We start from the raw sequence: 24,399 nt of genomic DNA on the forward strand, positions 1-24,399 counted from the left end.
CCCGAGAGGGGCGCCAAATTGAAAGTATGTCCCCGGGCGCCGGGAAGGGTCGCTACGCCTCTGTGGTACAGTGCTCTGTATAGCAGACTGCTGATAGTCTAGATATTTTAGATACAAATGTTGGTACAGTGCTCTGTATAGCAGACTGCTGATAGTCTAGATATTTTAGATACTGAATGTTGGTACAATGCTCTGTCTAGCAGACTGCTGATAGTCTAGATATTTTAGATACTGAATGTGGGTACAATGCTCTGTCTAGCAGACTGCTGATAGTCTAGATACTTTACATATCCATTGTTGTTACAGTGCTCTGTCTAGCAGACTGCTGATAAATAAAATAACATGAGCTGTATCCAGCCTTTAATGGGTATCATCCAAACATCGGTTGTAGTATTATATTTACATGATGTGTAATATGATGTATAAACCCTGTATAATATGTTGTATAAACCCTGTATAATATGTTGTACAAACCCTGTATAATATGTTGTATAAACCCTGTATAATATGTTGTACAAACCCTGTTTAATATTTTGTATAAACCCTGTATAATATGTTGTATAAACCCTGTATAATATGTTGTATAAACCCTGTATATAATGTTGTATAAACCCTGTATAATATGTTGTATAAACCCAGTATAATATGTTGTATAAACCCTGTATAATATGTTGTATAAACCCTGTATAATATGTTGTATAAACCCTGTATAATATGTTGTACAAACCCTGTATAATATTTTGTATAAACCCTGTATAATATGTTGTACAAACCCTGTATAATATTTTGTACACACCCTGTATAATATGTTGTACAAACCATGTATAATATGTTGTACAAACCCTGTATAATATGTTGTACAAACCCTGTATAATATGTTGTATAAACCCTGTATAATATGTTGTACACACCCTGTATAATATGTTGTATAAACCCTGTATATAATGTTGTATAAACCCTGTACAATAATAATGTTCTATAATCTCTGTATAATATGTTGTACAAACCCTGTATAATATGTTGTACAAACCCTGTATAATATGTTGTACAAACCCTGTATAATATGTTGTACACACCCTGTATAATATGTTGTACAAACCCTGTATAATATGTTGTACACACCCTGTATAATATGTTGTATAAACCCTGTATAATATGTTGTATAAACCCTGTATATAATGTTGTATAAACCCTGTATAATATGTTGTATAAACCCTGTATATAATGTTGTATAAACCCTGTACAATAATAATGTTCTATAAACTCTGTATAATATGTTGTACAAACCCTGTATAATATGTTGTACAAACCCTGTATAATGTATTATGTAAGCTGAGCTGACACTTGTCTAGACAGGAAGTAAATGGAACACAAAGGGACGCAACAAGGCAGCAACTTCCCGACCAGCCGACAGCGAGCTGGGAAAAAACTCGGAGACCGCAGTCTCAACGAGTTGAAGGAGATGTTCTTCTCGGCTATGGAGTGAGTCAAACATTTCTCTTCTCAGCTATAGGGGAAATATTTTCTTTCTTGACAAAATACTTGATCAATTCTTCACGCCTAAGTATCGTGCTAAAGGTCAAGCTGAATTCATGCTAAGACGGAAGTATCGAGTTCGGGTCCCGGGCGAGCGATCTTCTCTTTTAAAGCAGCCCGACACGATGCTGATCACCCCTTGCCTTCCTCCCTAACCCTGTGTTGGTACCATTCATTACCCGATTACTTGGTATCGCCCAATACCTGTGTGGTTTGTTTCCCCATTTACTGTGTAGTTGATATGGCCAGTTAACCGTTAACCGACAATAAACAGTTTAGCAGGAACCGTCCATAGTCCATGTATTTGGTATCGTCCATAGACCATGTATTTGGTATCGTCCATAGACCATGTATTTGGTATCGTCCATAAACCATGTATTTGATATCGTCCATAGACCATGTATTTGGTATCGTCCATAGACCATATATTTGGTATCGTCCATAGACCATGTATTTGGTATCGTCCATAAACCATGTGTTTGGTATCGGCCATAAACCATGTATTTGGTATCGTCCATAAACCATGTACTTGGTATCGTCCGCAGGCAGGAGATCACGCACAAAGTCGTGTTCATCCTAGTTTGCACCGGTTTTCTCTCATTCATCGTACTCTACAACGGTACACAGTACACACCTACGTCAGATGTGCTCGTCTACTGCGTCATCTACTGCACGTGGGTCACCATGTGCTTACCCTGGCTGGTGCTCAACATGGACGGGAAGGTGAGCTCAATACTAATTAGGGAACTTCCGGTCAGATATGGACGGGAAGGTGAGCTCAACACTAATTAGGGAATTTCCGGTCAGACATGGACGGGAGGGTGAGCTCAACACTAATTAGGGAACTTCCGGTCAAACATCGTCTAATGAACATTTGAGTTTTGCCCTAAGAGCAACGGGAACAGGGCTTTACCCCCCCCCCCCCCCCGTCAATTACCCCCCTCCGGACATCCACCCCCGTCATTACCTCCCTGTCAACTAACCCCCGCCCAGTAGGACAATACCCCCGGTCATACCTTAAGGTTTTGCTAGGGTTTGAGTTTGGGCTAGGTCTAGGTCTAGGGCTAGGGCTAGGGCTGGGGCTAGAGATAGGGCTAGGGCTAGGGCTAGTGTTAGGATCAGGGTTTAGCTTAAATCAATGTCTAGAGTCTGGTTTGGTTTTGGGTTTATTTTAGGGTGAGGTACATTTTTAGGTTTTTTCGTCTTTGTCTTATGGTTAGGATTAAGGGGGGATGTACGGGGAGTAATGTCCTTTAGCCAAGAGCAACATTGCTCTGTGCTGGTCCTATGCAATGCGAGAAATCTTCAACATCATTTTGGAGATGACTGCGTGGAACAAACTGCATGCCGGCTAGCCTACCCAAGGCCCTAGGCTGAGCGGCGCAAATATGTATGCGCATGTGCAAGAATTTTTACGTATGACATTCAACTTTTTTCCTGTTGTGTTAACTATTCATGTGGTCAAGTATCAGCTTATACACAGTACTTCGAAACCATTGCCATGACAGAAGGCAATTTCCCACCCCTCCCCACACTACGCATGCGTGGTTTTCTTGTTTACAACTTTGACTTTTTTCTTACATTTTCGATACAACCCCTCCCTATTTTCAACCTTTTCCTCGTTCTATAGATCAGCCTAATCAAATTGTAGGTAGCACAAACGCTACCCTGAAGCTATGGAAACCTCACCAAACTATGGTGTACACTTTGTGAAAAGTTGCGACGGTGTGCGGTGGTGAACGAACGACCTCTCCCCAAACCAAAAATAGCGAAACATCTTTTCTCTTCATGGCCTTAAAGTCTGGAGAAACAATTTCAATTATCTTTTGCTTTAGTCAATGCAACAAACCTCTCTAAACTAAGACCACAAAGTTCGGGTTTAGCTTAAGATTTCATCCAGTTATGCACCACCTCTGTGACTCCTGACCTCTGACCCCAGGTTCTGGCCTTGGTTGCTGGTGTTGTGTTCCGTCTGTTTGCCGCTGATGTCGGCGTCTTGGCCTGGGGCGTCGTCAGGGGGCACCGGCACATCCTGCACCGTGGGCTGCGCATGAAACCCCTCCTGGAGCCGTCTATGAGCTGGCTGTCTGCTGCTGGATATAACATCAGGTAAGGCTGTCTATAACATCAGGTAAGGCTGTCTATAACATCAGGTAAGGCTGTCTATAACATCAGGTAAGGCTGTCTATAACATCAGGTAAGGCTGTCTATAACATCAGGTAAGGCTGTCTATAACATCAGGTAAGGCTGTCTATAACATCAGGTGAGGCTGGCTATAACATCAGGTAAGGCTGTCTATAACATCAGGTAAGGCTGTCTATAACATCAGGTAAGGCTGTCTATAACATCAGGTAAGGCTGTCTATAACATCAGGTAAGGCTGTCTGCTGCTGGCTATAACATCAGGTAAGGCTGTCTATAACATCAGGTAAGGCTGTCTATAACATCAGGTAAGGCTGTCTATAACATCAGGTAAGGCTGTCTGCTGCTGGCTATAACATCAGGTAAGGCTGTCTATAACATCAGGTAAGGCTGTCTATAACATCAGGTAAGGCTGTCTATAACATCAGGTAAGGCTGTCTGCTGCTGGCTATAACATCAGGTAAGGCTGTCTGCTGCTGGCTATAACATCAGGTAAGGCTGTCTGCTGCTGGCTATAACATCAGGTAAGGCTGTCTGCTGCTGGCTATAACATCAGGTAAGGCTGTCTATAACATCAGGTAAGGCTGTCTATAACATCAGGTAAGGCTGTCTATAACATCAGGTAAGGCTGTCTGCTGCTGGCTATAACATCAGGTAAGGCTGTCTATAACATCAGGTAAGGCTGGCTATAACATCAGGTAAGGCTGTCTGCTGCTGGCTATAACATCAGGTAAGGCTGTCTGCTGCTGGCTATAACATCAGGTAAGGCTGTCTATAACATCAGGTAAGGCTGTTTGCTGCTGGCTATAACATCTGGTAAGGATGTCTATAACATCAGGTAAGGCTGTCTGCTGCTGGCTATAATATCAGGTAAGGCTGTCTATAACATCAGGTAAGGCTGGCTATAACACCAGGTAAGGCTGTCTATAACATCAGGTAAGGCTATCTATAACATCAGGTAAGGCTGTCTATAACATCAGGTAAGGCTGTCTGCTGCTGGCTATAACATCAGGTAAGGCTGTCTATAACATCAGGTAAGGCTGTCTATAACATCAGGTAAGGCTGTCTATAACATCAGGTAAGGCTGTCTATAACATCAGGTGAGGCTGTCTATAACATCAGGTAAGGCTGTCTATAACATCAGGTAAGGCTGTCTATAACATCAGGTAAGGCTGTCTATAACATCAGGTAAGGCTGTCTATAACATCAGGTAAGGCTGTCTATAACATCAGGTGAGGCTGTCTATAACATCAGGTAAGGCTGTCTATAACATCAGGTAAGGCTGTCTATAACATCAGATAAGGCTGTCTATAACATCAGGTAAGGCTGTCTATAACATCAGGTAGGGCTGTCTATAACATCAGGTAAGGCTGTCTATAACATCAGGTAAGGCTGTCCATAACATCAGGTAAGGCTGTCTGCTGCTGTCTATAACATCAGGTTAGGCTGTTTATAACATCAGGTAAGGCTGTCTATAACACCAGGTAAGGCTGTCTATAACATCAGGTAAGGCTGTCTATAACATCAGGTAAGGCTGTCTATAACATCAGGTAAAGCTGTGTATAACATCAGGTAAGGCTGTCTATATAATCAGGTAAGGCTGTCTATAACATCAGGTAAGGCTGTCTATAACATCAGGTAAGGGTGTCTATAACATCAGGTTAAGCTGTCTATAACATCAGGTAAGGCTGCCTATAACATCAGGTAAGGCTGTCTATAACATCAGGTAATGCTGTCTATAACATCAGGTAAGGCTGTCTATAACATCAGGTAAGGCTGTCTATAACATCAGGTAAGGCTGTCTATAACATCAGGTAAGGCTGTCTATAACATCAGGTAAGGCTGTCTATAACATTAGGTAAGGCTGCCTATAACATCAGGTAAGGCTGTCTATAACATCAGGTAAGGCTGTGTATAACATCAGGTAAGGCTGCCTATAACATCAGGTAAGGCTGTCTATAACATCAGGTAAGGCTGTCTATAACATCAGGTAAGGCTGTCTGCTGCTGGCTATAACATCAGGTAAGGCTGTCTATAACATCAGGTAAGGCTGTCTATAACATCAGGTAAGGCTGTCTATAACATCAGGTGAGGCTGTCTATAACATCAGGTAAGGCTGTCTATAACATCAGGTAAGGCTGTCTATAACATCAGGTAAGGCTGTCTATAACATCAGGTAAGGCTGTCTATAACATCAGGTAAGGCTGTCTATAACATCAGGTGAGGCTGTCTATAACATCAGGTAAGGCAGTCTATAACATCAGGTAAGGCTGTCTATAACATCAGGTAAGGCTGTCTATAACATCAGGTAAGGCTGTCTATAACATCAGGTAGGGCTGTCTATAACATCAGGTAAGGCTGTCTATAACATCAGGTAAGGCTGTCTATAACATCAGGTAAGGCTGTCTGCTGCTGTCTATAACATCAGGTTAGGCTGTTTATAACATCAGGTAAGGCTGTCTATAACACCAGGTAAGGCTGTCTATAACATCAGGTAAGGCTGTCTATAACATCAGGTAAGGCTGTCTATAACATCAGGTAAGGCTGTCTATAACATCAGGTAAGGGTGTCTATAACATCAGGTTAAGCTGTCTATAACATCAGGTAAGGCTGCCTATAACATCAGGTAAGGCTGTCTATAACATCAGGTAAGGATGTCTATAACATCAGGTAAGGCTGTCTATAACATCAGGTAAGGCTGTCTATAACATCAGGTAAGGCTGTCTATAACATCAGGTAAGGCTGTCTATAACATCAGGTAAGGCTGTCTATAACATTAGGTAAGGCTGCCTATAACATCAGGTAAGGCTGTCTATAACATCAGGTAAGGCTGGCTATAACATCAGGTAAGGCTGTCTATAGCATCAGGTAAGGCTGTCTATAACATCAGGTAAGGCTGTGTATAACATCAGGTAAGGCTGTCTGCTGCTGTCTATAACATCAGGTAAGGCTGTCTGCTGCTGTCTATAACATCAGGTAAGGCTGTCTATAACATCAGGTAAGGATGTCTATAACATCAGGTAAGGCTGTCTATAACAACAGGTAAGGGTGTCTTAAGCTGTCCATAACATAACATAAGACTGTCGGAGGCTGGCCTTAAACAAAGTTCTCTACCGAATCCGACGGTCCCTGGGACAAGTGAAGTTACACCTACATTTGTGACCTCGGCATATGAAGGGATAGTGTCGTCAGTACTATGCCCCGCCGCCTTTACTTTCCTTAACATGAGTCAGGTACCCATTAGAGCTGGGTGTACTCAAGGACGGGATTGAGCCTGGTTTCAAACTCGCGACTTTTGGGTTGGCAGTCGTGTGCTCTACCATCCGACCACGCCGTCCCAGAGACTGGCTGTAGCTTAGGGTAACGTAGCTACACAACTAATCTCGCACTGGCTACTGATCTAAGTACAGTAACTACATAACTAATCTCGCACTGGCTACTGATCTAAGTACAGTAGCTACATAACTAATCTCACACTGGCTACTGATCTAAGTAACGTATTTACACAACTAATCTCGCACTGGCTACTGATCTAAAAATGGTCATCATTTGATTACCTGACAACTACGACATACCACGTGACTGAGATGAATACTAATAAGGCTGTGAAACAGGTTGCCGTCAATCAAAGTTATCACGTGCATCTTTTTTTAGTGCATCCAACCAATGTTGGAGCACAAAAATGTTGTACCATACAATTGTTGTATTCAATAAATGTTGTACCACAAAAAGTTGTACCACACTTTTAATGTTGTACCACAAATGTACCAAAAATGTTGTACCACACAAATGATGTACCCCACTTTTAATGTTGTACCACAAATGTACCATAAAATGTTGAACCACACTTTCAATGTTGTACCACAAATGTACCAAAAAATGTTGTACCACACAAATGATGTATACGACACACGTAAAAGGTTTTGTTGTGGTGAGACATTCGCCTTGTACTTTTGTACTTTTCCTGTTGTCCTGTTGTTGACACTCGCTGTCTCGTGCTGTCTAGTGTTGTCCTGTAGTTGGCAAGTGCTGTAGAATGCTGTCCCGTTGTCCTGTTGTTGACTCGTGCTGTCTAGTGCTGTCCTGTTGCTCTAAAACTACTGTTTCACTGGCCTTGACAATTTCCATGAAATTTGTTTACATTGTCAGATGTAAACACATTGACAGCCACATTTATTTTACAGTTTTTATCTTTAAAAAATCGAAATACAACTCGAAATGCATACATAAATTCAATTATATTCACATTTGAAAGATATATCATAGTAAATCCGTATAACTCCAAGGTAAATCTTGCAATCATTCACAATAAAAACTAGCGGTCTACTAACATTAACCACGGCTCATGTTGATAACTGTTCACATTTGAACTTTAACACGAGTATCTGTCATGTGACTTGATCATGTCGCAGTCAACTAATGCTCAGTCAACGCTCGGATTTGTCGGAGTTTTAACCACTTCCATCGTACCTTCAACTTTTTTTAGTGCGCTGCACGTATTAAGCTAATCTCTCCGTACCTTCAACTTTTTATCGTGCCGCACGCATTAAGCTAATCTCACTCAACCGTCACTTTAATTCAATCAAATGTCAGAAAAAAATTAGCAGAGAATTTTCTAAAACAAATTAAAACTCTCCCGAATAAAGCTCAGAAATCCCTGAATAAATCATCAAACCCCCAGATAAATCATCCAGATCCGAATATAAATCACCTTAATAATCGCGCGTAGAATTACCATTTTAAACGAGCATAAAAATAAAATAAACTACCCCCCCCCCCCCCCCCCCCCTGCCACTCGCCGCCTGAATAAATTATCCCCAAAAACCTACATCAGAATGCAACATAAAACCTATCTGTACATCTTCGGTAGGGCCCATTTGAAGTACTCACACATCACCAACCTGACAAATAAAACCATCAGTACACTACGTGATTAAATCCAACCAAATCCCACCCTTCAATTATCCCAGGCCACGCCTGTATCTCCAACACTAACAATGACAGCCAACACTGCACATTACCCACACCACGCCCTGTGTTGTGTTTGTAACACAACACAAAAACCACGCCCCGACCCCCAACATAACACATGACCCACGCCCCGACCCCTAACATAACACAAGACCCACGCCCCGACCCCCAACATAACACATGACCAACGCCACGACCCATAGCAGTACACATGATTCCGACCCCTAACGATTCACATGGCCCACGCCCAGACCCCCACCATAACACATGACCCACGCCCCGACCCCTAACAGTTCACATGACCCACGCCCCGACCCCCAACATAACACATGACCCACGCCCCGACCCCTAACAGTTCACATGACCCACGCCCCGACCCCTAACAGTTCACATGACCCACGCCCCGACCCCCACCATAACACATGACCCACGCCCCGACCCCTAACAGTTCACATGACCCACGCCCCGACCCCAACCATAACACACGACCCACGCCCCGACCCCACCATAACACGTGTCCCACGCCCCGACCCCAACCATAACACATGACCCACGCCCCGACCCCTAACAATTCACATGACCCACGCCCCGACCCCACCATAACACGTGTCCCACGCCCCGACCCCAACCATAACACATGACCCACGCCCCGACCCCTAACAGTTCACATGACCCACGCCCCGACCCCCAACATAACACGTGTCCCACAGCAGTACACATGACCCACGCTCAGACCCCCTCCCCCACCCCTACGTGTGTACCATTCCACTTGACCTCCTCCACCCCCACCCCCAGACCTGAAGATCAAATCACTATATCACCCATTGTCTACAACTACGTCACATAATTTCTTATTCATTTGAATTTAGAGATCAGCCCGACCGTGTTTGATTGTGTCCGTTACAATCCAACAATCCTCGCTCAATCATTACATCACGACCCCAGTCTCCCACCAACAATAGTACTCAGCTGGTAGCCCCGCCCACGGGCCTTACGTCGATGGTCTATTGTTGCATCCAACCAACAACAACATACAATTTTTTACATCATAACCCTTGCAATGAATAAATAAATACTTGTTCTGATTTCTCGATAAGGTTATAACTAAGCTACCTTTACGTGATGGATTTTTGCGCTACTAACTCGTACATGTCGATTTAGCTAGTTTCACATGCTAAATATGTTGCAGCGATTGGTTGATACTTTTGAAATGTCTCGTATGACCCCAGACCCTCCTCTATTTCTTATGTTATGATTGTATTGAATAACGACTTACGTTTCTTGTTTAATGACCCACCGTTCTGTTACTTATCTGGTCCGTTTCATATTGAATGTATGTTGAATCAACTCCTACCGTATGTTGAAAATTCTCCGCCCGCATATTCCTGTATGTTGATACCGCTTCTCTCGTACATTTGTATATGTTGAAACAGCTCTCCCAGTAGATAGACATAACATGTTGATACTGTTTCCTCCCCTACATTTATATGTGTTGATACCACTCCTCGCGTATAGAAATAAAGTTCCCTTTTCGAACCTGACTGTCCTAGGGGCAAGTGAAGTAGAGTTCACCTGTTTCTGTATATGAAAAGATAGTGTGGTCAGTACTACGACCAGCCGCTTTTACTTTCCCTAATGTGAGTTAGGTACCGATCATTGCTGTGTGGACTCAGGGACGTTCTATTGAATAAAACCCGGATTCGAACCCGAAACTTTCGCAGTCTAGCGCTCTACCTCTTGACCACGCAGTCCCTCGTATATTAATATAAGTTGATATTTAATTAAGTATACTTAATTTCCAGTAAGGTATCCAGTCCCATATATTTATGGTGTCACCAATTTTTTTATCCTCTCATAGTATTGTGTAATGACCATATGCACCATTTTTCAAATGTTTCTTGTATAACAACTGTATTTTTCCTACAAATATATCCTGTGTGATACATACTGCCGGTGTAATAAACACGCCCCCCTCCCCGTCTAACCCCCAGGTACGGTGTTGTTATAGCCGCTGTGGTGGCCTCGACCTTGACCCTGGCATTGAACAGCTACCGGCGGATGGTTGACCCTCGGGTTGTGAAAGTTCTTGAGGCGGGGACGGCGGAGGAGAGCGTGGTCAAGCAGGACGGGGTCAAGCCGGACGAGACCGTGCCGACACGGGTCCCAGGTCTCAAGAAACCCGAGGTCAGCATAAAGCCGCACCCTCTGGCCATCAAGGAACTGCCAGACGGCGAGCAGAAGCTGCCCTACCCTGACCCCTGCTACGACCCGCGTCGAATGACACACGAAGATGGCGGCTACGACTTGCGGAAAATCCCACTCGAAAATGGTAATTACAACTTACGCACCGTGCAAATGGAAAACGACGGGTACGATCTAAGAAAAATGTCTTATGTTGATAGCGGATATGACGTAAGAAAAAAGCCATACGTGGATAACGGATACGATGTTCGTATGTCTGTTCCTTACGACTACGATGAGACGAGGCAAGATGGCGGCGAGATGACACACCACGTGGTACAGGGCGAGGGGGGCAACTACCCGCGGTACACCGATGTCGCTGACCATGACGTCATGTACCAGCGCTACCCGGAGCAGCCGTGCACCCTCAAGCTCCGTGACCTTGACATTGCTCTGGGCGGGCTTGGGGTGTATGACGGCAACACCAGGTACACGGAGGAGGGCAAGTTCTCGCTCAAGGACGTTCCTCTCTGCCGGGGATACAACAGCCCCGTCAGGTATCCTAGCAACGGAGCAAGGTTAAAGGACGGGGAACTCTACACGGGTCAAGGTCAGGGTCAAGGTTTCATCGGCCAGCCTCGGTACCCCGAGGGGTCAGAGAGCTACGACCGAGAGGACGATGACCTCAGGTATGCCGCGGACAACACGTGCGACTGGAACGAGATGAACGGAGACGGCCGGTCTGGCTTGGACCGGACCACGGGCCGCTGGGACAAGGACCCGTACGGCCCGCGGAGGGACCAGGACAAGGACCCGTACGGCCCGCGGAGGGACCAGGACAAGGACCCGTACGGCCCGCGGAGGGACCAGGTGTACAGCAACTCGAGGGGACGGGACGAGCCCCGGGCCACCGAGATGTCCCCCGGCCAGAGGAGATACACAGACGTGCACCGCCAGGAGGGCGCCCCGAACTTCTACACCCCGGCCAGGAAATCTAACCACGACCTGGAGGGGGTGGCGGAGCAGGCCATGGCGGGGGGCGGGCAGGACAAGAGGAGGTCACGTGATCAGTGTGGGGACGGAGCAGCCGGCAGGAATACCGGCATCCGGGAGAAAAAAAATCTGGCCACCCTGGAAGATACCATGCGAACGTTGACCAGTTTGAGAGACTCCCTCAGAGAGTGATCTCCCTCTCAAATGTCAGCTAAGCTAGAGACGTCGGGTAGCATGGCAAGGGACATAATCCTAACGGATGGTTTCTCTATAGGATGGTATTTTTATAGTGTTTGGTGTCTGCGCGTGTGTAGTTGTTCACTTATGTTGACAGCGCACTGTGAAACACGCACCTTTGTTATGCCACACAAATAGTGGGTATAGACACATACGTATACAGACACCGTAGTGCTCAGTGGCAGGGAGATAACTCGTTGAGTGCAGAATAAACTAACAGCACACGATTTGGCTCAGTTCTATGTAGTTCCCGGACAGCAGTACAAAATTTTTAAATTTTCATTTTTTATTTTTGTGTTTTGGATTGTTTTTTGGCTAAATTTTTTTTTTTTTACACAGTTTACTGTGATTATGTATTTTTAAATTGAGACATTCAAAGTTTTCAGCTATTCAATTGGTAAAATACTTTGTGTTAACATTAATTTTTGTAAAAAAAGAATAATGGATTATGCTTGTTAAAATAAAATAGATTGTATTCTGATAACGTTTTGTTACACATCTCTAATGGCTACTTTGGAAAAATATTTTAAAAATAATAATAGCTCAACTCAATAACATCGATAGTTCTTTTCGAGCTAGAGTTGCACACATTGTTTTACAAGAGGGAATAGTAGAGTTGTACACATTGTTTTACATGGGATAATAGTAGAGTTGTACACATTGTTTTACATGGGGGAATAGTAGAGTTGTACACATTGTTTTACATGGGGGAATAGTAGAGTTGTACACATTGTTTTACATGGGATAATAGTAGAGTTGTACACATTGTTTTACATGGGATAATAGTAGAGTTGTACACATTGTTTTACATGGGGGAATAGTACAGTTGTACACATTGTTTTACAATGGGAATAGTAGAGTTGTACACATTGTTTTACAGGGGAATAGTAGAGTTGTACACATTGTTTTACAGGGGGAATAGTAGAGTTGTACACATTGTTTTACAGGGGGAATAGTAGAGTTGTACATATTGTTTTACAGGGGGAATAGTAGAGTTGTACACATTGTTTTACAGGGGGGAATAGTAGAGTTGTACACATTGTTTTACAGGGGAATAGTAGAGTTGTACACATTGTTTTACAGGGGGAATAGTACAGTTGTACACATTGTTTTACATGGGGGAATAGTAGAGTTGTACACATTGTTTTACATGGGGGAATAGTACAGTTGTACACATTGTTTTACATGGGGGAATAGTAGAGTTGTACACATTGTTTTCAAAGGGGAATAGTAGAGTTGTACACATTGTTTTACATGGGGAATAGTAGAGTTGTACCCATTGTTTTACATGGGGGAATAGTAGAGTTGTACACATTGTTTTACATGGGGGAATAGTAGAGTTGTACACATTGCTTTACAGGGGAATAGTAGTGTTGTACACATCAGTCAGTTAACTTTACTTCAGTCAGTCAACTTTACCTCAGTCAGTTACATCAGTGAATCAACTTTACATCAATAAGTCAACTTAATATCAGTCAACTATACATATTGTATGATCACCATTTTGTATGACCAACATTTTGTATGACAAACATTTTGTATGACAAACATTTTGTATGACCAACAGACATGAAGAACATGTTGCAAAAAAATAAATCTTACATGATAACATACACGTCTCATAACACCTGACATAAATGTCAACTCAGTGATTTAGTATCAGTGCAGATGTCACTGATGTACAGCAGTGGCGGAACTAGGAAAAAAAAGGCGACATCGTATATGTATATATATATATATATATATATATATATATATATATATATATATATATATATATATATATATATATATATATATATATGTATATATAATGTATTAGTTGACTGTCCTACTAAATTTTAAATTAATTGTCATTTGTCCCACTCGGGCAAGTATCCACTCGGGAAATCGGCCTTCGTGAAATCGGCCTTCGTGAAATCGGCCTTCGGGCAATCGGCCTTTGGGCAAACGGCATTCGGGCAAGTGTCTTTCGGTACGTTCGGCTCCCGCTCTCTTCTACCCGTCTAAATTGTGAAAAAAAAACACGCAATGTCAGGACTTCAATGTCAGGACTTCAATGTCAGGACTTCAATGTCAGGACTTCAATGTCAGGACTTCAATGTCAGGACTTCAATGTCAGGACTTCAATGTCAGGACTTCAATGTCAGGACTTCAATGTCAGGACTTCAATGTCAGGACTTCCGTATAAAGTAATTAAACACGGAGGTTTGAAATGTGTGTTATGGTTTCCTGTTCTTGCTTTATTCTTATTTTCCAACATTTATATTAATATTTTTGAACACATTTCTTCTTACATCTTTGTCATTCTTTAGTATACTTTGATTTAATAATATTAAGAGAAGATATTACATTTTAGTTTTCTTAGTAAAAACCTATTAAATTGAGTTTAAAATTATTATTTTTTATATTCAATAGTTTTTGTTAGTTACTGTAAAATAATCAGTAGTGAGGTGGATATTTAAAAAAAAAAAACAGTCTATCAAGGGGCAAAAATGAATTATTTTGTTTTTGGTTAGCTAAACGGCCTGGGTCCAATCACATAGCGGGGTCTGGCGTCATGGTAGTTCCGCCCCTGGTCTGGCGTCATGGTAGTTCCGCCCCTGGTCTGGCGTCATGCTAGTTCCGCCCCTGGTTTAGCGTCATGCTAGTTCCGCCCCTGGTCTGGGGGTATGCTAGTTCCGCCCCTGGTCTGGCGCCATGGTAGTTCCGCCCCTGGTCTGGCGTCATGGTAGTTCCGCCCCTGGTTTAGCGTCATGCTAGTTCCGCCCCTGGTCTGGCGTCATGCTAGTTCCGCCCCTGGTCTGGCGTCATGGTAGTTCCGCCCCTGGTCTGGCGTCATGCTAGTTCCGCCCCTGGTCTGGCGTCATGGTAGTTCCGCCCCTGGTCTGGCGACATGGTAGTTCCGCCCCTGGTCTGGCGTCATGGTAGTTCCGCCCCTGGTCTGGCGTCATGGTAGTTCCGCCCCTGGTTTAGCGTCATGCTAGTTCCGCCCCTGGTCTGGCGTCATAGTAGTTCCGCCCCTGGTTTAGCGTCATGCTAGTTCCGCCCCTGGTCTGGCGTCATGGTAGTTCCGCCCCTGAAGTGTAGATGTAACAGTAGCACCATCCTGGTCCTAGTTTTAAAATACAGCTTTAACACTTTCATAGAACTGAAAACTTTTTTTTAAACAAAGTAACTTCCTCTTCGTTCTTAATTAAGTATATGATGGAGGATTTAAACAAGTCCAACTTCGTGTATGAACTGGACTGTGGTCTCCAGATCAGCGGGTGCCCCATATAGTTTTTCCTTGAGTGGGGTGTGTAGGGGCCAGTGTTAGGATCGCGCCTGGTTGTACAAAGGGCAGTCCTGAAGGACGCGCTCCGTATTCTCCGGGGCCTTGACACAAGGGCATATTTCGCCACACCCAATTTTTAGTTTTTTATGCATGTGGCCTGTTCTGAGACTAAAGATTACGCATTGTTGGTTTCGTGTCAAATTGTAATATCCATCATCTTTTTTGTAGTGAGGGTGTGTGTCAGACCACATTTGTGTTTTTTTTTTTTTATGATTCTTTTGATTTCTTTTGGGTGTAGTGAGATTTCTGGATGTTTTTTCTTTCGCCCAATTTTTGCCAGCTGGTCCGCGATCTCATTTCCTTGTATCTGGCAGTGGCCCGTGATCTACTGCAGCAGAATTCTGCTGCAGGTATTGTTTAACTTTTCAATGGCTGTCCTGAGTGATTGGGTATAGGATTCTGGATTTTTTAGGGACTGCAGGACAGATTTAGCATCTGTGAGAAATACTATCTGACTATTTGGAGATTCAGGGTGTTCTGACAGAAGATTTGCTGCATGCTCTAAAGTTTCTTTTTCTGCTCTAAAATTGTCGGATAGGCTGCCTGTGGCTATTGACTTTTCTAAGCTTTAACAAAGTAACGACTGCACTGGTTTCATGGCCGTCATCATTCGAATCAGATTTTACGTACCATGTAGAAAGGTAGAAACTAAATTTCAGCAACAATTTTACAGTCTTTACAGTCAGTGTTTCTTCCAGACTTTTTTCTCGGGGGGGGGGGGGGGAGGGGCACTTGAAATTTTCGGGGGGGGGGGGGGCGTAGACTTTCTACGGGGGAGGGGGGGGGGCGGACACTGTTAAAAGTATATATTTTCTATATAAATTATATACATTTCATTTCGTTCGGGGGGGGGGGGGGGGTCGGTAGAATCCCCCCCCCCCCCCCCGAAGAGATGCCTGGAAGAAACTCTGTTTACAGTGTGAAATGATTGTTGTCAATTATTTAAAAGAAAAGCCAAACAAGGTTTTAAATTTACAAAAACAAGGAACATTTGGCTACACGATGATGAAAAAACTGGGCGACCAGACCGCAAAGTATGGTGGAAAAAAAAAACCAATAGAAAAATTCATATAATCTCACACTTGTGTTTGATGGAAAATTCTACTGCTTCACTCAACTAACCCCTCATACTCTGAGTTTTATTTAACTTATTCAAAAACAATTTGTTTAAATAAAATCGATGAATATTCATAAATTAAATACCCAGCTTTAAAAAAATGTCATTAATTTAAAATATTTTTTTGAAGCTACTAATACGTCACATTATCAGTTTTTATCTTAAGGGTACTTAATTCTTGACTTAAATGAGTCTAAATCAACCACATCGTAACTCATCAGCGTGAAATAAAAAAAAAATTAAATATTTTTAAAGCCCCATTTTTCAATAGAAAGTCGCCAGCTGTTTTGATATCACCAAACACATCAGTGATGGTAGGAGCCAGCCCCAGCAGTAAAGAATTTCAAATCCCTGGCTGTCAGAGCGAGGCTTCCATACATCACAGACTGCGGCTCACAGAGATAAGCACAACATATGTGTCACCGGGGTTGGGACAAAAATATAACAAGAATCATTTTTTTGATCATTCAACAGATAATCAGCTGTCAGACCCGAACTTTACCAATCACTAGCAGCAGTAAACGCTACCTGCATTCATTTATTTGAGCTTTAATGAAATTATGCAAAACTTGTAAACTTGACCGTTATTCATTAACATAACTGCATTCATTATACATCCCAGAATTCTTTTTGAAATACCATCAAGTTTTGATCGTGAAGTGCTTCATTGGATTGATTTAGTGAATGGGGATCAAGTTCAGGTTGACCTAGTTTTTCTGTAGATTTCAAGATAAGCCGATACAATCGGCTAACACAACGCCCATGTATTACTATTGCAACTTTGTTCCGAATAGAAAGAGGGCACAACAAATCCAGCAACTTAAGATCCATATACAAAGGCGGAACCAAACTCGTGTTAGTCCTTTATACAATGGACTTATGGATGTGTTAGACAGGGGACGAGACTCTTGGATGCTATATAAATTCAACAGGGGACGTCTCACACGAATGCTCTTTAAACAGGGGACTGAACGCAGGGTAGGCTTGTTCACTACCACCTATAAATAAACCAGCAGTGTAATAATAAGGACTTCCAAAATTTATGTTTTTATATTTATTTAAGTTCCCTTTTCAAGACATGAGGCAGTTGAAGTAGAGTTTACATGTTTCATAGATATTTATATCCAACCATAATCATTAAGGTTTCGCTGCCTTATTACTACAGACACATTTCATAGTGTCATAAAAAGAAAAATTATTAACAACAAACATCTGGACTATAAAAGCAACAATACAAATATTTAATTACAAGAAATGTATTGTATTTTTTTATGATTGGTTAGTAAATCACATTGATCTCTTACTGTACAAGTTCAAACATTTTGATCAGGTTTCAATATTTTTCAAAAATAAAAATAAAAAAAACTTTCAACAGTCAAGGCAAGTGTTTTATATTTTTTGATCTTGTATGCCTTAAAATGACTCCTAATATTTCCTACAAACTACCCTAAACTTTGAGAACCACTGTGACATGAGCCTGAGTTTTGACTGTAATTAAATGAATGACCCACAGAAGAAAATATTAGACATTCATAGGACCAAAAGACCAAAAGACCAACACTTTGACAGCTTTCACTTACGACCCTGGTTCCAGGAAGATCTGCCCTTGTGGTAGAAACACTGACCATGTTTTACAAGACAGCATGGTGTCTTGACACTCAGTGTTCCTTTCAGACTTTTTCTCCAAAGGGGGTGGGGGGTCTTGAAGCGTTTGGTGTGGCGACCCAAATACTTTCCCGGGGAAGTGGGGCGGACAGTGGTAAAAATTGTATATTTTCTAATCTATTTTCTTTCAGGTAGGGGATGGGGGGGGGGGGGGGGTTGCACACCACCCCCCTATCCCAGAAGGAATGACACCACTGTTACAACTATATAAGAGTATTGATTGCAATGCTAACAACAACATGGAAATATGAATCAGCATATGAATCAGCTTGCACTGTATACGGGAAAAAACTGGGTATGAATACACTCAATAAATCATATGGCACTATTTTCAATTAAAAAAGAAAATAAATTAAAATTGTTTTTTTTTTTTTTAAATTACATCAAAAAGAACATGAACTAACAATTTGCCAACACATAAATTCGATCTGTTCAAGAACACATAGCGTATAATAATGAAACAGGTCAGTTAAAAATATATGGACATAAAAAATTATTTAGGCAGTTTATAAAACATAAACAGGTCTTTTTTTTATGTCTTTAAAACAACAAGTAGCCTCATCAGTGCAGAGAACACCAAAAACTAAGAAATGTAGGGAGTTAAGTACTCAAAAAAAAATTATTTAAAAAAAAAATAACAACATTAGTCGTTGAGCCGCTCATCGATGATAAAATCATAAAATATTTATAAAAATGAATTATTTGATATCAAATCATAGTGGCGCAGGGGAGATAATATCTTTATTCTTTGATTCGAGTATGTGTAAAAATTATCTCCCTTTAGTTTAAGTTAACTCAAGTAAATGAAGCAATTTTCAAATTGTTTTGAAAAGCCACAGCGTCTGTTGTATTGCAAGTTTATTTTGGTCATATTTAAAATATCACTAGTGATTCAAATAGTTCGTGTAGCTGAATTTAAAAAAAACCATATTGCACATAAATCTTTATTAACTAACTCGTCGCTATCGTCTAGGCTTAAACTTGAATCCAGCCGTTTAAAGTTTTAATGTAAATTTAAATGTTAGCGCGGCATTGTTTGTTTCTTTATGAAATATTTTAAGAAAAATTAAATAGCATTACATAACGCTACGCTAAAAAAAAACAGCAACAGAACATGGTTCTAAAAGTTGACCTACACATTATCTGCCATTCTTCATCAACACGGTTCGTTACACAAATATAATAACAATCAAACCATTAAACAAAAACCGCTTTACTTTAACTCTCCAGGTAAGCAACGAACCCCACATGATATAATTAAAATATACAAAATTAAAACATAAGAATAGTATCATGCAAGAGTGTATAGCTTTTTACACCGTATTAGCAATTAATTGCAATGCGAAACATCACGTAGTTGAAACAGATCATTGAAAAAATATAAGAACCTGTAACAGACCACTGTACACATACAACATAGGCCTACTCTATTTTATCTACTACAAAAATAAAAAATAAAAGAGACCAGTATGTATTAAATGTTAAATAATACGCACATACAGAGTTTCTTCCAGGCATCTCTTCGGGGGGGGGGGGGGGGGGGGGGGGGGGGGGGCGGCAAAAAAAAGCCCCCCCCCCCCCGAAAAATTTTTAACGCCCCCCCCCCCCCCCCCCCGAATGAAATGAAATTTATATAATTTATATAGAAAATATATACTTTTAACAGTGTCCGCCCCCCCAAAGAAAGTCTACCCCCCCCCCCCCCCGAAAATTTCAAGTGCCCCCCCCCCCCCCGGAGAAAAAAGTCTGGAAGAAACACTGCGCACATAATTAGAGTTTCATCCAGGCATCTCTTCGGGGGGGGGGGGGGGGACGAGGGGACGACGACGACGATGACACTGTTCAAAGTATATATTTTCTATTTAAATTCAATTTTGTTTGGGGGGGGGGGGGGGCGGTAGACTGTCTTGTTTATAATGTTCAAAGACTTTACGAGTGCTAGATTTTACATTATTTATAGGTTCCCAAAATTTTCTGAAATCATTTTTTTTTTTTAAATTCATGCTTATCAAAACTTAATTTACTTAAAAAAAAACAGTTGTCATAGCCACAAACAGAGAGCCATATCAAAACATGCCCCACACACTTTCTGTAATACTAAATAACCACAGGTGGTTCATGCTAAAAATAGAGATAAATTCATTCCACAGTTCAATGCCATGTATGAATATCAAAATTTGGTTAAGGCGATCTCGTTGGCCAACTCATACAATAAAATAAAATGATAATGATTCTAAAAGGCTAAAATAATTACATGATCTAAAAGATTATAATCCAACAGATTTGAATAAATAGAATGTTTTTAGAATTGTTTTAATTGTACACTTTCTTTTTATCACATTTTTTATGGTGTTAGTTCATTGTTTAATTATAACCGTTATGTTTATGTAATCATGTTCTTTTGTTTTACCTGACCAATAATACGAAAGGTCTATGTACTAAAAATATGTTTTTCTTTTACTATATGCTTATCTTTTTTTTAATTGGCAAGAAATGGGATATGTCTAGATTAAAACATATTTGTATCACCATAGCTAGCCCTAGACGATGGGATAATCCTTCATGAAAACACCAGATAAAAAGATTGCACAAGCAAATTAAAACTATTTTCTTATGGCTATACTTAAAATAAGTGCCCATTCCTTTTGACAATATGGCCTAAAAAAGTAACAAATAAAATATAGGTTCAAAATACTTTCATTATGTCATTATATATGCCCTCAAAAAATGAAGCATTGAAAGGAAATTATAATTAACTAAAGGTCAATAAAGTTTTATGATTGTTAAGTTTTAAAAGTTTAATTTCAAAACATATTAAGTTTTAAAATTATGAATATATTTTATTCCTGTTATATAATAAAAGTTTTTCTGTTTTTTCTTTCAGTATCAGTTAACCTGTTTAATATGTTATTAAAAAAATAGTTTATCACTTTAAAAATTATCAGCAGTTTATCAAATAATCTAATCAACATGACATGATAAAAGGTAAAAGAAAGGTTAGTTTCTAAAATAAAAGGCAGAATCAGTTTTTTAAAAGTAAATTTTTGATGATAAAAACAAAAATGTTTACTTGTATTGTAAACCACTGTTATAATTAAAAAAATCAAAACTTTTAAAATGTTTTTTGCTCCATAATTCAAACGCAGTTTTCTTCTATATTTCATACACTGCATGCAGATCAAAACAATGACAATAAGAAGAGCAATGGTATCTAAAGGAACGGCAGCAAAATTCCAACAGACACGAGTGACTTTGTGCCTCGGATAGTAACCAGTGATGTAAGTTGTGTAAGCAGGAGTTGTTACACCTGTTGTTACAACTGTTGTTGTTTCATCTGTTGTTGTTTCAATTGTTGTTGTCATGTTAGTAGTTGTTACAAATGTTGTTGTGTTATCAGGTATTGTTTCAAATGTTATTACAGGTGTTGTTGTTGGAAGTGTTGTTGTTTCAACTGTTGTTGTTTCAGTTGTTACAAATGTAGTTGGGTAAGCAGGTGTTGTTTCAACTGTTGTTTCAACTGTTGTTGTTTCAGTTGTTACAAATGTAGGTGGGTAAGCAGGTGTTGTTTCAACTGTTGTTTCAATTGTTGTTGTTTCAGTTGTTACAAATGTAGGTGGGTAAGCAGGAGTTGTTGCAACAAGAGTTATAGCCACTGGCAGGAGAGGAATTTTTAATGTTAATAATGACATTAATTAATGTTTAACTACATACTTGAACGTTTATGAATTTATTATGACATACATTTATAATAAAAACATTAGGGCATAAGATACAAAACTAACTTAATCTAGTCTCTAGTCTAGCAGTTCAAAACTTCATTTGGTCTCTAGTCTAGCAGTACAAAACTTCATTTGGTCTCTAGTCTAGCAGTACAAAACTTCATTTGGTCTCTAGTCTAGCAGTACAAAACTTCATTTGGTCTCTAGTCTAGCAGTACAAAACTTCATTTGGTCTCTAGTCTAGCAGTACAAAACTTCATTTGGTCTCTAGTCTAGCAGTACAAAACTTCATTTGGTCTCTAGTCTAGCAGTACAAAACTTAATCTTGTCTCTAGTCTAGCAGTACAAAACTTAATTTGGTCTCTAGTCTAGCAGTACAAAACTTAATTTGGTCTCTAGTCTAGCAGTACAAAACTTAATTTGGTCTCTAGTCTAGCAGTTCGAAGCTTAATATGGTCTCTAGTCTAGCAGTACAAAAATTAATTTGGTCTCTAGTCTAGCAGTACAAAACTTAATGTAAATTTATCATTTATGAAATGAAATTTTATCTGAGAAAAGTTTAGCTTACTTCCCTACTTCCCTTAGCTTACTAGGGTCCTAGCTGGCACAGGTAGGGTGTAGAGCCCTACCCCAGGTGTGACTGTGGAGGTGAAGGCTGCGACCTGACATTCATAGCTGGTCTAAGGTTGGAGGGACCTGGGAATACAAGGTGTTTATGTATTTACCAAGGAATGGCTTATTTATGCATCATTTGAATATGAGAAAATATAGCTTATATTTTATAAATAACTTGATGGCTTTTATTGTATCTATCATTTTAGGGGTCATCCATAAATGACGTCACGCTTTTTTGGACGATTTTTACCTCCCCCCCTCCCCTCCGTCACACGTCGTCACAAAAAGCCAGACCCCACCCCCTAAAATGACGTCACACCTCAACCTACAACCCCCCTCGAAATTGCAGTTGAATTTTTTTTAAACATCGATATTTTTCCAAAATCTTGTCTAAACTATTACAATTTATTAAAACAGTTATCTAAAACGCGAAATAACGTCTAAAATTCGTTTTTTAACATTGCTTTTTTATAATGCAAAAATGTGACGTCCCAACATCTGACCCCCCCCTCCCCCTCATCACACATCGTCACAAAATTACGGACCCCCCTCCCCCCTACGAGTGTGACGTCATTTATGGATGACCCCTTAACAAAGTGAAAACAAGGCTTATACTTCATACATAAATTTTGGCTTTAACTGTATGCATCAATTAAACAGCGGAAAACATGGTTAATACTTTATACATCAATTTATGGGTTTTAGATTAAACATCGATTTAAAAGAGGGGAAACATGAAGTAATGAAATGAACAAAATTTCTCACTGTATAGTAAAGTTGAGATCAGATGAAGGGGAGAGAACCTCTGACCAAACTGTGCTACCCTCTACTCTGTACTGTACTATGTAGGAGGTCACATTGCATGTTGTTAGCTCCCCTGGTATAGGCTACAATGCGGGAAAGTTTGATCACATGTTATTTCTTTCAGCAGTATTTAATGTCACAATTACAACAAGATAAAAACAGAAATATTTAACAGCTTCATCTAACTTGGCTGATATTATAACACAGTAATCAAGGGCAGTGATTTATTTAAAGAAATATGTGCTAAAAAATAAATAACTTAAAAAAAAATTAGAAAATTTATATTTTTAAGCTGTATAATATTTTCAAACGTTATAACATTCTATGGACAAAAACATTTTAAGGTACTGAAAAAAAAGAGGCAATTGGAATTATACAGCCACTTATATTGTTCTGATAAAAAATATGTAAATAGAAAGACACAAGCTATTCACATAAGAAATGTTTAAATAGACAGACAGTTACAAGCTACTGACTAAGCAAATGTCTAAATTATAGACAGACACTTACACAGACTACTGACTTTAGAAATGTGTAAATAGACACTTAAAACTACTGACAAAACAAATGTGTAAACAGACAGACACCAACAAGCTACTGCCTAAAAAAATATGTAAACAGACAGACCAGCTACTAAAAGAAAAAATGTGTAAATAGATTACTACTTACACTCCACGAGAGCTGAAGACTGGTGGAAAAGATGGCTCTAACTTGAAGACGTCCAGGTGGTGCCACAGGGGCTGGAGGATTCAGGTCAAATGTTTATTAATAGATCAAACACAATACTGAGTCAAATGATAATTTTAAAACAGACTCACTTTTGTATAGGGAGCATGGGGCTGAGGTATGGAGCACTCATTTAGACTAGTAACACAAAAAATTAAGTTCAATTCTACTTCGCACCACTAAGTACCTAGCTTTGGTCAGGGAGAGTAAAGGCCAACGTCACAATATCAGATGTGACTGGTACAGTGCTGACCACACAATCCTTACAGAAACCAACGTCACAATATCAGATGTGACTGGTACAGTGCTGACCACACAATCCTTACAGAAACCAACGTCACAATATCAGATGTGACT

At 40.4% G+C, this 24,399-nt stretch overlaps 1 protein-coding gene and 1 long non-coding RNA gene across 2 annotated transcripts; one reads left to right on the forward strand and one right to left on the reverse strand.

Annotated features, from left to right (window-relative positions):
• The first annotated feature begins 2,087 nt into the window (after positions 1-2,087).
• LOC131928149 (uncharacterized) lies at positions 2,088-12,462 on the forward strand. The gene is made up of 3 exons (XM_059284090.1): positions 2,088-2,259; positions 3,476-3,645; positions 10,640-12,462. The coding sequence occupies exons 1-3, from the start codon at positions 2,221-2,223 to the stop codon at positions 12,012-12,014; spliced, it is 1,584 nt and encodes a 527-aa protein (XP_059140073.1). The 5' UTR covers positions 2,088-2,220; the 3' UTR covers positions 12,015-12,462.
• A 10,009-nt stretch (positions 12,463-22,471) lies between these two features.
• LOC131928162 (uncharacterized) lies at positions 22,472-24,034 on the reverse strand. The gene is made up of 3 exons (XR_009383735.1): positions 23,986-24,034; positions 23,278-23,399; positions 22,472-22,593 (listed from the first exon to the last, which is right to left on the reverse strand). It is a non-coding gene; the product is annotated as an uncharacterized LOC131928162 (long non-coding RNA).
• Between the last annotated feature and the right edge of the window lie 365 nt (positions 24,035-24,399).

The sequence above is a fragment of the Physella acuta genome, unplaced genomic scaffold (assembly GCF_028476545.2).
Source record: "Physella acuta isolate Inbredline_101_S28 unplaced genomic scaffold, ASM2847654v3 ptg001467l, whole genome shotgun sequence".
NCBI classification, from domain to species: domain Eukaryota; kingdom Metazoa; phylum Mollusca; class Gastropoda; family Physidae; genus Physella; species Physella acuta.

Coding starts and splice junctions, on each gene's coding strand:
- LOC131928149 (XM_059284090.1), top strand. CDS start 2,221: ATGTGCTTACCCTGGCTGGTGCTCAACATGGACGGGAAG. Junction 2,260..3,475: donor TGCTCAACATGGACGGGAAG/GTGAGCTCAATA, acceptor CTCTGACCCCAG/GTTCTGGCCTTGGTTGCTGG. Junction 3,646..10,639: donor GCTGCTGGATATAACATCAG/GTAAGGCTGTCT, acceptor TCTAACCCCCAG/GTACGGTGTTGTTATAGCCG.